Source organism: Microcaecilia unicolor, chromosome 4 (genome assembly GCF_901765095.1).
Source record: "Microcaecilia unicolor chromosome 4, aMicUni1.1, whole genome shotgun sequence".
NCBI classification, from domain to species: domain Eukaryota; kingdom Metazoa; phylum Chordata; class Amphibia; order Gymnophiona; family Siphonopidae; genus Microcaecilia; species Microcaecilia unicolor.
This window is the reverse complement of record NC_044034.1, coordinates 355,903,424-355,917,240: the sequence shown is the minus strand read 5'-3', so window position 1 is coordinate 355,917,240 and position 13,817 is coordinate 355,903,424. Positions and strand designations below refer to the sequence as shown.

The window sequence follows — 13,817 nt, the reverse complement described above, 5'->3', positions numbered from 1 at the left end:
AGTCCTGCATCCATCAGTGGTCATCAGTGTTGGTCAAAGTACTTAATTAAAAGAAAACATAAATGCATGTTTTTGTTTTATTTATAACCATTTAAATTTTTGCAAGCGATAAAACAACTTGCCAGAAATACAGAGAAGGTAATATATAGGAATTAATTCAATCAGGTAATTCTATTCTCTTCCTTAGACCACTAAATAGGGAGAGTGAAACAAGACAAGGAGATCAATTAAACAGTAAACAGAAAAAAAAAAAACACACCGTGGTATTAACCTGTTTATCCCCAGATATTACTCATCTAATTCATTATTCCACATTGATCATCTGGTTGGCTTCTTCAAGGCCAATACGGTGTATAGTCAATTCATTTCATTAAAAACATACTTATTATCCAATATTAGTTAGAAATAATACATCTACGGCTCTGCCCATTCTGCCTCGCCTCACCCTATGCGTGGAATCAACTTCCTGTGGCCCTACGCCAAGCCCCCTCCCTACCCATCTTCAAATCCTTGCTCAAAGCCCACCTCTTCAATGTTGCCTTCGGCACCTAACCTTAGACTGTCCCAATTTGACTGCCACTACTTGATTGTCTGTACATTTGTCCATTAGATTGTAAGCTCTTCGAGCAGGGACTGTCCTTCTATGTTATATTGTACAGCGCTGCGTATCCCTAGTAGCGCTTTAGAAATGTCAAATAGTAGTAGTAGTAGTAATCTAATTCATTATTCCACATTGATCATCTGGTTGGCTTCTTCAAGGCCAATACGGTGTATAGTAAATTCATTTCATTAAAAACATACTTATTATCCAATATTAGTTAGAAATAATACATCTAATTACATTCTCTCTCTTTTAAAAACCAGAAGTTATTTAACAATACATATACTCAAGTCTCTAATTCAGATCCCACTGGCAGGACGTCAGACTCACAGAAGCAGAAGCCTGTGCGGCCACATTGGTGATCTGCAAGGGCTGACTTCTACATGGAATGTTGCTAGTGGAATAGCAACATTCCATGTAGAATCTCAAATAGTAGCAACAGTGGAGGAGTGGCCTAGTGGTTAGGGTGGTTTACTTTGGTCCTGGGGAACTGAGGAACTGAGTTCAATTCCCACTTCAGGCACAGGCAGCTCCTTGTGACTCTGGGCAAGTCACTTAACCCTCCATTACCCCATGTAAGCCGCATTGAGCCTGCCACGAGTGGGAAAGCGCGGGGTACAAATGTAACAAAATACAGTAAACTGATGCCACCAGATTACTTGCTAGCAATAAGGACAGATGTCTCACTTCTCATCATAATGTTTTCATCAATCAGGACCACTCTGCCAACAATAACAATCAAATGGAATTTACCGAGTCGCCAGGTAAAACATGTAGGAAATAGACTGCATACTCCTTGTCACTATTTAAAACCGTTTATCACCACCACTCGAAACCATAATGAAGGATACTCCCTGAACATGAAAAACAGAGAAACATATTTGCGGAACCACTTATAACCCGTAAAACACTCCTCAACCTTGTCATCCCCCATAAAACTACTATGTACATAGTCTAGTGGTTAGAGCACTTGGCTGGCAACCAGAGAAGCCCAATTTAAATCCCACGTTAGCTTCTCCTGATCAAGTCTTTGCTTCAGATACAAATTGTAAGCCCTCAGGGGAGAGGGAAATACTTATAATACCTGAATGGAACACACCTTAAACTACTACCGAAAAAGCATGAGCTGATGCTAAATAAAAGTAGCAATATCAAGACCAACTCTACTATGGAATAAGAAGAAACGCAAGATCGGCAGAGACAAATGCACACAAAGTGCCATCCCAAATGCATTCCACAAACCCACAAGTACACATGGATCATTCACCTGCAAATCCAGCATTCCAATATATCTAATGGGCAATGTCTGCAAATGGCAGCAACGTACCGAGGGCGGTGGGGGCGGTTCACCTCGGGTGCATGTTGCGGGGGGAGGGGGGCTCTGCGGGTTCCCCGATCCCTCTGATGTTACCTCCTGTTCCAGGGCAGAGGGAGCAGGGAACCGACAGCCGCTCCCAGAACCCCAGGAGGTAAAAACAATGCAACTTGGGGGGGGGGGGGGGGTTTTGAGGCGATGCACCGACCAAGGAACAACACTGCCAAACAGGTTAATTTTGTGCACAGCATGGTAGCAAGGAGTTTCACTCCTAACCCAGGATATGCGGAGTATGATCTTACATGGCAAACAGAGCTTACTTCTGGAGTCCATAATAGAGAATGACACAGGGACGGGGAATCGCAGTAACCGTGGGGATGGGGATGGGGACAGAGCTCACGGGGTGGGGACAGATCCCGCGGGGGCGGAGTGGGGCCGGGGACAGAGCCCACAGGGACGGGGACAAACTTTGTCCCCGTATCATTTTCTAGTTGGAAGGGTTGAGGGTGGTGGTGGGAAGGAGGGTTATTATAGTTGCTCATTGTTATTATTGATTTCTATATTTGTAATTTAGACACAACAGTTGCACAGCATATTGTTCCTTTTTATACTTTAATAAAAAGATTTAAATATAAAATCATAAGTGTTCAAGGCTTCTGTAGATGAGGACAGAGCCAACGGGACGGAGACAGAACCCACGGGGACAAACTTTGTCCTCGTGTCATTCTCTAGTCCATAAGCCCTGGATTAACCATTAAGGCAGTAAGGGACGGGAGGGGTACCACAGAGTTTTTCCCCCTATCATGCCCTTAGCTCTTTTACTGCTATCTACTACACCCATTAGAAAAACACTGAAATTCATGTTGGATAATCATTATAAGTATATATGATGTTTTGTTTTGTATAATAATGATATTTCCCAGCAATCATTGAGTCTTAATGTCTTGTCAGTTAAGCAATGGAAGGGCCAAGGGGCCTTACTATCGGGCTGTGCTTAGAGCACCAGCTGGCCTTAATCCAGCCCTGATGCTTAACAAATAGGCCACTTATCAAGGTCTGCTTGGACATAGGTTTTTTTTTTTTTTTTGGGGGGGGGGGGGAGATATTTGTGCATCTTTCTGCCACTTTTTATTTTTTTTGGTAGGGGGGTCTCTGACTGCATTTCTTTATATCTAAAGATTCTCCCCCTCTCTCCACATACAGAATATTCTCTGGTACAAACACCTCTTATGAATGCTATGCTTGTTTGTTTGTTTTTTTCTCTCTTTTACCACTGTATCTGCTTTCTTTGCATCAAACGTTTTATCAGTTGGAAAGGGGATGATCCAGGTGATCAGAACCTCTTCCTTATCCACAATTCTCATAGGATCACGACCCCAGCACTTTTCTAGTACAGTGGTATTATAATTACAGTGGAGGAGTGGCCTAGTGGTTAGGGTGGAGGACTTTGGTCCTGAGGAACTGAGTTTGATTCCCGGCACAGGCAGCTCCTTGTGACTCTGGGCAAGTCACTTAACCCTCCGCTGCCCGCCTCATTGAGCCTGCCATGAGTGGGAAAGCGCGGGGTACAAATCTAACAAAAATAAATAAATTAGGGCTTATATCCTGCTAACACCTTTTCAGTTTTAAGCGGTTTACAAACATCTTATATGGATATAGAGATCAGAATATTCCTCTGAGAATTACAATGGTTGTTTTGGAGATAAGCAGAAATCTAATTATAATACATCTTTCTTAAATAAGAAAGATTTTTTTTCTTTCGAAACATGAGATATATGATTATGAAGGAGAAAATAATGTTTGCAGTTTTCCAACAGATGAGCCATTCCACTTTATTGTGTCTTCTGTATAGAAATATTCTTCCATTAGAAGTTGCAACCAGCTATGAGTACTAGTCAGGGCCGCCGAGAGCCGGGGCCGGGCCCGGGACAAGGCCACCCCCAGCCCCCCCCCCCCCCACACCCGAGGTCACCGCCCACCTGAAGTCGCCGGGGCCCCCCCCCCCCCCCTCCACCTGCTACCGGACCTAACCTTAAGCCTCCTTCTTTCACTTCGCACAAGCAGCAGCAGGGCAGACCTCTCCTCCTTCCTTCCGTGCCCCGCCCTCGCGGACGGTACGTCAGGCGAAGGCGGGACACGGAAGGAAGGAGTGGCCTGCCCTGCTGCTGCTTGCGCGAAGTGAAAGAAGGAGACTTAAGATTAGTTCTGGAGCGAGGAGAGGAGGAGTGAGGAGGAGGGCGGGCGGGCCACACTGCAGCGCCACCCCCCCCCCCCCTCCCGGAGGCCCAGGGACTTTTGTCCCCCCTGTCCCCCCCTCTCGGCGGCCCTGGTACTAGTTTCCATGTTATCCTTACAGAAGCTAAATTTATCTGTTTTTATAAGGTTTTTTTTTTTTTTCTATATGTGGCAGAAACCATCTCCTCTGTAATCCACTGTCTTGGACTGCAAGTATCAATCAATCTCCTGTCTTTAGGCTTCAATTCATCTTTCCTTAACCCATTAAAGTGTCCACTTACAATACATGTAAATGTCCTGAAATAATACACCGTATTTCTCACTGTATTTGTGCATTTACCTCTTATTTTTCCTCAGTTGCTGATCTAATTCTTTAAAGCTTTTTTTTTTGTTCTCTTGTTTTTCAAATTCTGTTGCTTCCTTCTTTGCCTGTACTAACAGATCCTCGTGCATGTCTTCTACTCATCAGAACACTTGTCCAAGTTTGACAGAGACCAATTCTGGACATTAACTTTCATACTTCAATACTTTCTTGATGCTTGAAAATTCTGTTACGCTGGCCTGGAGTTCTATGAAAAAGCTCTATTATGTATTATCTATTTCTACATGGTTCATTCCAAATCAAAAGAAAAAAAATGCAGATCAAAAAAGACAAAAAAATAGAACAGGAGGGTAACAGAAGAAGTGGTTTATTACAAGTTACCCGACGTGGCCACGTTTCGCCCTCAGGCTGCGTCAGGGGTAAAGAAAAAAGCTACAAAATAAAAATACATAATGAATAAAAAATAAACATCACATTGTATATTTGATAATAAAACATATCTAAAAACACTATCACATCATATAAAATAAAAACAGATCAAATCTAAAAACATAATACAATATAATATCAAATCAATATCAGTTAAAACATTCAGATTAAAGATGCATGCAATAAAATAATAATTTTAATACAAGACATGATATCAACAAAAAATAATAATATCAACACTAAATGTATATCAACAGAACTGCATAGGACAGATAGGTGGAGATATACAACACTAAAATAACTGAATGACCGTACATACTAAATATCACCTACCTAATAGGGGTAAAAAGCAAAGTGAACCCCTAAAAGTAGTCATACAACCACCTAAAAAATACAAAATAAAAAAAAAACTCACAATGCTTGGCCTCAATTGCCGTCTTTTACGCACATTCAATGATCTAAAAATATTGAAATTAATATTCACTTTGTTAAAAAGTAAGAATCAGTGGGTTTCCATGTTCTAATAGATAGCAACTCAAATCAATAGAAATCAATACAAAGTACCTAAAAACATCATACTAGTCTGTGACAATCACAGGTAGGTGATATTTAGTATGTACGGTCATTCCGTTATTTTAGTGTTGTATATCTCCACCTATCTGTCCTGTTTTTAGATTTGATCTGTTTTTATTTTATATGATGTGATAGTGTTTTTAGATATGTTTCATTATCAAATATACAATGTGATGTTTATGTTTTATTCATTATGTATTTTTATTTTGTAGTTTTTTTACCCCTGACGCAGCCTGAGGGCGAAACGTGGCCACATCGGGTAACTTGTAATAAATCACTTCTTCTGTTACCCTCCTGTTCTATTTTTTTGTCTTTTTTGATCTGCTTTTTTCTTTTGATTTGTTATTTCTGTGGCAGATTTGCTTTTTTTTGTTTCTGTCTACATGGTTCATTCCTCCTCCAGTTCTTTGAATGTACCATCTCGACAAGGAAGCATTTTCTTGTTTACACATCCAAATTTAAGAAATGTATTAGGCCAGTCTACAGTTCCAAAGCTATGTGAGTTCAAGGGAATTGCAAGCTAACTAACGGCTCGTCTTTTATTCCGTTCTGTTAAAGCACTTTATCGATTTTAATCTCCTGTGATATTCTTTGCTGATCTTCTCTCATGTGATGAAAGAAATGTCATTAAAAAGTAGCTATGGTAGAGATTGAAGAGGCCCTCCAAACCAGAACAAAATCTTACTTCTTATCCTTGTACCAGGATGCCCTTCTTCCAATCAGGGCACTAAGTCATGAACTTGCCCATACTGGTCTTTAAAGGCAACTTTTTAATAGACAGACATGAGAATTGGAAAACATTCACTTTTTATTTATTTATTTTATTTATTTATTTATTGCATTTGTATCCCACATTTCCCCACCTCTTTGCAGGCTCAATGTGGCTTACAATACATCATGAATAGTGGAAATAAGAAGAGAATAGACATTTGGTATTACAGAAGGTTTTTGGGTTACATGATAATCTTAGAACATGATAGTAATATAACAAGAAAACATTATGAGACAATTCTGGGTGCATGTTTTTAGATTAAAACAATACAAGACCTGAACTATGAGATTAGGTGGGCAATTTTCAAAGCAATTTACTTGTGTAAACCAGCTATCTGAAAATTGCTCACTCAAATACTATCAAAATAGGGGTAGTTTTAGGTCAGGGGAAAAAAAACCTTGTGTATTATATTTTCAGCAGGGTGAGGGAACTTTCAGATTCTGTGGACACCAATCTGTTTAATACAAATCCCTAATATGCCTGAGGTTTGCATATACTGGAAGGAATGTGCATGCAAACCTCTCACATGAATATTCACTAGGGATATCCTGCGACCCCAAACACGTTGGTGTCCAAGAGAACCGGAGGACGCATACAGCTGATCTTCCAGTCTATCCATGTTATTTTTCAGTGGAAAAAGCATCTGCTTTTGTACAGGTGAAACTGTCCATGATAACCTGTGAGACATGTCTTTGCCCTACGATTAATGGGAAGAGATGACAGTCACTGCTGCAACTAGCACAGAAGGAAATAAAATCCAAATCCTATAGTTATTTGATGCTAGGTTCCACCCTAGCAGTCAGCACTTAAGAAAAAGATCTAGGTGTCATCATGGACAATCTTGACCCACTACAATCTGGTTTTCGCCCTCTCCACTCAACCGAAACTGCGCTTACTAAAGTCTCCAATGACCTATTACTGGCTAAATCCAGAGGTCAATATTCCATCCTCATTCTTCTTGATCTTTCCGCTGCTTTTGACACTGTTGATCACAGCATACTTCTCGATACCCTGTCCTCACTTGGATTCCAGGGCTCTGTCCTTTCCTGGTTCTCTTCCTACCTCTCCCTCCGCACCTTTAGTGTTCACTCTGGTGGATCCTCTTCTACTTCTATCCCTCTGCCTGTCGGCGTACCTCAGGGTTTTGTTCTTGGTCCCCTCCTCTTTTCTATCTACACTTCTTCCCTTGGTTCATTAATCTCATCTCATGGCTTTTCCTACCATCTCTATGCTGATGACTCCCAAATCTACCTTTCTACCCCTGATATCTCACCTTGCATCCAAACCAAAGTTTCAGCGTGCTTGTCTGACATTGCTGTCTGGATGTCTCAACGCCACCTGAAATTAAATATGACCAAAACCGAGCTTCTCATTTTCCCCCCCAAACCCACCTCCCCGCTCCCCCCGTTTTCTATTTCTGTTGATGGCTCTCTCATTCTCCCTGTCTCCTCAGCTCGAAACCTTGGGGTCATCTTTGACTCTTCTCTCTCCTTCTCTGCTCATATCCAGCAGATTGCCAAGACCTGTCGTTTCTTTCTTTACAACATCCGTAAAATCCGCCCCTTTCTTTCCGAGCACTCTACCAAAACCCTCATCCACACCCTTGTCACCTCTCGTTTAGACTACTGCAATCTGCTTCTTGCTGGCCTCCCACTTAGTCACCTCTCCCCTCTCCAGTCGGTTCAAAACTCTGCTGCCCGTCTCATCTTCCGCCAGGGTCGCTTTACTCATACTACCCCTCTCAAGACCCTTCACTGGCTCCCTATCCGTTTTCGCATCCTGTTCAAACTTCTTCTACTAACCTATAAATGTACTCACTCTGCTGCTCCCCAGTATCTCTCCACACTCGTCCATCCCTACACCCCTTCCCGTGCACTCCGCTCCATGGATAAATCCTTCTTATCTGTTCCCTTCTCCACTACTGCCAACTCCAGACTTCGCACCTTTTGTCTCGCTGCACCCTACGCCTGAAATAAACTTCCTGAGCCCCTACGTCTTGCCCCATCCTTGGCCACCTTTAAATCTAGACTGAAAGCCCACCTCTTTAACATTGCTTTTGACTCGTAACCACTTGTAACCACTCGCCTCCACCTACCCTCCTCTCTTCCTTCCCGTTCACATTAATTGATTTGATTTGCTTACTTTATTTATTTTTTGTCTATTAGATTGTAAGCTCTTTGAGCAGGGACTGTCTTTCTTCTATGTTTGTGCAGCGCTGCGTATGCCTTGTAGCGCTATAGAAATGCTAAATAGTAGTAGTAGTAGTTCTGTATGGTAGAAACCTTTCCACAAGGGTGTTGGGAGGAAAAGAAAATGGGCAAGGCTTTCCTCTGCTGTGTCGTCACTCTCGTTGATGTCATTTCTTGAGGGGAGCATGCAGGTGCCAGCGCAGACCACAAGGATGAATCGCTTAGAGCCTCTGAGGTACACCGGGGAGGATTCCGAGAGGGCCAATGCTGGGAGACAGAGGAGTGAAACACTGCTGCTGGTGGGCCTGTGCCCACCCAGGCCCACCCATAGCTACGCCACTGCAGTACAGGTACTGAACAGCACTGTATTGTAATAGCATATAGTTTTCAACCAATCTTCTTTATAACATTGTTAAAAACCTGTTTCTAGTTTCCAGAATACAGTACAGTGTACAGCTTTTGTTTTGAATTTAAACACAATAAACTGCACCACCAGTCTGGATAACTGGACATCTGGATAATCAGAGTTCCACTGTACTAGCACAGAATCTTGCTACTATTTGGGATTCTGCCAGGTACTTGTAACTTGAATTGCCCACTGCTGGAAGCTAGATGGACCATTGATCTGTCCCAGCATGACTATTCTTATGTTCTTACAGCAGGAGGTACAATTTACTGGGGAAGAGAGGGAGAGGATGGAAGCAACATGCCAGCATTTTCTTACAAGATGCTGTGTTTTGTTTTGTTTTTTTTAACATCCCACATGACTAAAATTCTGCTAGTAGTCTCTCACTCAGTATCCTCTGGATACCTCCCCCTGACTACCCGAACTATGGGAATTCCCACTGTATAACATTCTCTTATGTTCAAATCTCCTTCTTGACAAAACACACTCATAAAAGTTTCGTTCTCAAGCACCAGAGTCACATCTGAAGAGTAAGAGAGGCAGTCTGTGAGGTCTTGAAAGCTCATACATCGTTTTTTTCTGTAGGGCTTTTAAAAACGGTATCACTTTTCTTTGTAGGTCTTTTAAATGGTATCACTATGTAAAAGGAACAGCCAATGGAGTAGTGCAGAATAATGACACTTGCAAAGACACAAGGGAGCTGGTTGCGCTTCCCTCAGGAGTCTGAGTCAGACAGAACGTCATGAAACACTGTCTGTAAGCGTAATCAAGCAAAGGTTCGGCTTCTCCAAAAGTAAAAAGCTTTGTATTTTTGGAGAAGCTGAACCTTTGACTGATTACGCGTTTATTGACAGAAACACCTGAAGATTGCTTTATCCTGTGCTTACAGTCAGTGTTTCACAGCATTCTATCTAACTCAGACTCCCAAGGCAGGCGCAACCAGTGCCGAAACACAGCACTTTGTCGAGTCTATGAGTTGAATAAACTCTGTGTATGACTACTTTGGCTCTCCCTCCTGTCTTTGGAAGTGACATTCTTCTACACTACTCCTTTGACTTTTTCTTGCTACGTTCGTAGTGCTTTTGGTTCCTCCACCTCGGTGGTTGATCTCTGTTATAGCTCTATGTAAAAGACAATATTAAAGCAGCTGAAATGCAGGGGCTGAGGGGGAAAACCAGGAAGCCCTGTGGACTGTATTGGACAGAGGAGATGGTACTGTAATCCACACTGGTTTATTCTACAGACCTGACTCAAGTCGAAGAACAGGACAGAAACCTGATCGATGATATTGCAAAGGGGAGGGTGTTAATACTGATGTGGATTGGAGTATTGGGGTGATATGATACAGACGGTATTAATCCGCAAACGAACCTTTTCCGGAGAGGGGAAGGTGGTAGAACTAGAGGACATGAAATGAGATTGAAGGGGGGGCAGACTCAAGAAAAATGTCAGGAAGTATTTTTTCACGGAGAGAGTGGTGGATGCTTGGAATGCCCTCCCGCGGGAGGTGGTGGAGAGGAAAACGGTAACGGAATTCAAACATAAAGGAATCCTCCTCAGAAGGAAGGGATTCCCAGAAACTTAGCCAGCAGTGGGAGGCAGGGCTGGTGGTTGGGAGGTGGGGATAGTGTTGGGCAGACTTATACGGTCTGTGCCAGAGCCAGTGGTGGGTGGCGGGGCGGGTGGTTGGGAGGTGGGGATAGTGCTGGGCAGACTTATACGGTTTGTGCCATGAAAAAGACAGGTACAAATCAAGGTAAGATATACAAAAAAAATGACACATGTGAGTTTATCTTATTGGGCAGACTGGGTGGACCGTGCAGGTCTTTTTCTGCCGTCATCTACTATGTTACTATAAGCTAAAGCGGATCCACGTACTATTGCATCAGTGCTTACTCCAGTGCCTTACGGTTTGACACAACTGTCTTTTTTAAGACCAACTTTATGTTGCTATTTCAAGCCTTCTGTTTTTCAACCTAAATGTAAAATTAGAGCATTGGTCTTTTCTTAAGACATACGACTCCTGATGCAGGCCGCCAGGCCGAAAAACAACGTTGTGTCGAGTCATTTCTAAGGAAACATTAATAAACTGTGTTGATTTTATTATTAATTATTTGTTTGGTCCCAGTTCTTTGGACAAGCCTGGTTTACGTTTCCCACTTATTTATCTCTGTGCATTGGAATATCCCATCTGCAAATCTGCAAAGCAGAAGATAGATAGCAGTTACCCTACAAGGGACTTTGATTAGATACCAGGAAAAGGGTCCTTGCTGGAGTTAACACCTAAATGAGACAATGTGTATCTACTATGCAAGTGGGCAACCATCTGGGCAGCAGTGATCACTGAACAGTATGGTTCAATGTAAGAGCTAAAACTCAGTCTTGGATTTCAAACATGAAGGCTTTGGCAAAATGCAGACACGTTTGGAAGAGCTGGCAGGGTGCGAGAAGATAAAGGAAATGTGGGATAAACTGACAAAGGGCTACAAAAAAGGGAAACAGATCTTTATATAAGAAAAGTATGTAAAGTAAAAAAAGAAAATCAGATATCGTTCTCCAAACACACACACTGGCTGAAAAAAATAAAGGGAAAAATAATGTATCATTCACAAAATATAGAAGATCACAAAAAAAACAGCATATAAAGCTGAGAGAGATGAAGAAACAAATCAGGATAGCAAAAGCATAGTCAAAATGGCAAAAGAGGAAATGTGACGAGACTTTTTCAGGTATCTGGCAAAAGGAGGAAGGCCAGAGGATTAAGAGACTCAAAGACACTGATGGTCAATATGTAGATAGTAACGAGGGGGAAATGGAATTACTCAAAATTACTTGTGTTCAGTATTTAAGGAAGAAAAACACAGCAAAAGGCCACAGATATCTGACAAGATATATATGGGGATGGTGTAGACATCGTACCATTCACAGAGAAAAAAAAAAGTGTTTATGAACAACTTGAAGAACTGATCATGGACTACACCGTGGGACCCAATAAGAACACCCCTGGATACTGAGAGAGCTTAGAGAAGTTTTGGCAGGCCCTCTAAAGGATATGTTTATTCCCTAGCCTTCAAGGATCTATTAATCACAGGACTAGAGGAAAGGCTGATTGGCAACAGAAAAGAGGTGGGGAAACTATAGACCAGTGGTGGAAAAGGTCATGAAGATGCTGATGAAAGAAAGGATAGTTACAAGATCTGAGGCAACACGGCTTTACCAAAGACAAATCATGTCAAACAAACCTGATTTGTTTGACCGGGTGACGAAAGAACTGCCGGTTAGGGACTCGGTGTCCGACATGCAGGTTTCACTATAAACAGCTGTCTCAAGGACGGTCCCCCTTAAGCATTGTAATGCCAGTTTTACCAGACTTAAAACTCAAAGATGTACCTGGTAAATCTGATTTGGGGATTGGGAGTGGGGGAGGAAGAGTGGAGAAAAGAGTTGGTTATGTCTAACGTTTGAGATTATATCCTTATGTTTTCATGAGTTTCTCTTTCCTTTAAAAATGTGAGTGATGTAAAATCTACTCAAATTAAACTGTAACGAAGCACATCGCAAGAACTGTGTTAGAACACAGCAAGACATACGATCTAGTTGGGATACATGTGCCAGGCTACTTAACACCTGGAGCAGACCAACCTTGACTAGAGACCGTCTCCCTTGCCAGCAAGTGCCATGTCCCATGGCATACAAGAAACGGAAAGCAGTAAAAAAAAAAAAAGTGTCACTTTGTACTCACTCTTACAAAGTTGTCAGGGAACAGACCTCGCCTGCCTTTCACCTCTCCTTCCCACCAACCTCCATCTTCCTTCTTGATGTTGGTGACAATGTCGCCTGCAACAATGGTCAGCTCGTCTTCATGTTGAGCCTGGTAGTCAAACTCCACTATGGCATCCACTGTATTCGAAACACAAACAAGAGGCTGTATTAGGCTTACCAGCCCCTTAATTAGTTCCCTTGTGTTGGTTGATAAACTTCATACAGAACAAGAAAAAACAGTAAACCATCCAACATAGCACAATAAAAACTTTTACCGAAAACACACCCCAAGAACCCTTCCCCTCCTGTACTCCCCTCCCTCCCTATAAGCCCACTTGACTATTTCCACCCACCAAAATAACACAACAGATGTACAGATCAGTAGGACTCAAAGCATTTCATAACAAGCACTACTTCCACTGTATGCAAATCTCTCTCATGAATATTCATTGTCAATATCCTGACAAACCTGACTGCCTTGGGTAACTCCAGGACCAGGTTATCCTAACTACCATAAGAGGTAGACACGGTCGTATAATCAACATTATAATTTTATTTGTATTTAGGTAATAAAATGATTTTACAAAGCACGAAGTTGACGGTTAACTTCTGCTATATATCAACCAATAGTAAACAATAGTAATAAACAAGATTAAGTGCATTTTTATAATATATCACTGCATTATTCAAAACAGAAGGAGCAAGTTCCCACAAACCATCTTTCTCTTTTGATCTAGGCACGGGGGGGGGGGGGGGAAGCTTTCAAATGCTCCCTGGTTTCAACCTAATACATGTTAAAATGTGGGATATGAATGTCACAAATAAATAAATAAATAGAAACTCTGGAATGTTGAGCACCTCATTCTCATAACATGTCTGTTTTAGTGATCCATTACCAGGAGAAAAAAAAAAAAATCTCTGCACGACTATAACACATGCTAGGGCACAGGTAGGCAACTCCGGTCCTCGAGAGCCGCAGGCAGGTCAGGTTTTCAGGATATCCACAATGAATATGCATGAACTTGATTTGCATACAATGCCTCCATGGTATGCAAATCTATCTCCTGCATATTCATTGTGGATATCCTGAAAACCTGACCTGCCTGCGGCTCTCGAGGACCGGAGTTGCCTACCCCTGTGATAGGGTGTCCCTGTAACCAGCCCCGCCAACTGACCACTGATTAAGATTTATAATAAATTACTACTCTACCTA

The 13,817-nt window shown here is 42.0% G+C and overlaps 1 protein-coding gene across 3 annotated transcripts in view; it reads right to left on the bottom strand.

Annotated features, from left to right (window-relative positions):
• SH3KBP1 (SH3 domain containing kinase binding protein 1) overlaps nucleotides 1-13,817 on the bottom strand; it is a 513,036-nt gene that overhangs the window by 452,123 nt on the left and 47,096 nt on the right. For all 3 annotated transcript variants that reach the window (XR_003942025.1, XM_030202268.1, XM_030202267.1), the window contains exon 2: nucleotides 12,585-12,742. Coding sequence is in view for 2 of the 3 variants with exons in the window: in XM_030202268.1 (XP_030058128.1) it covers nucleotides 12,585-12,742 (158 nt within the window). In the remaining variant the exon portion in view is untranslated. The remainder of the gene's footprint in view (nucleotides 1-12,584; nucleotides 12,743-13,817) is intronic.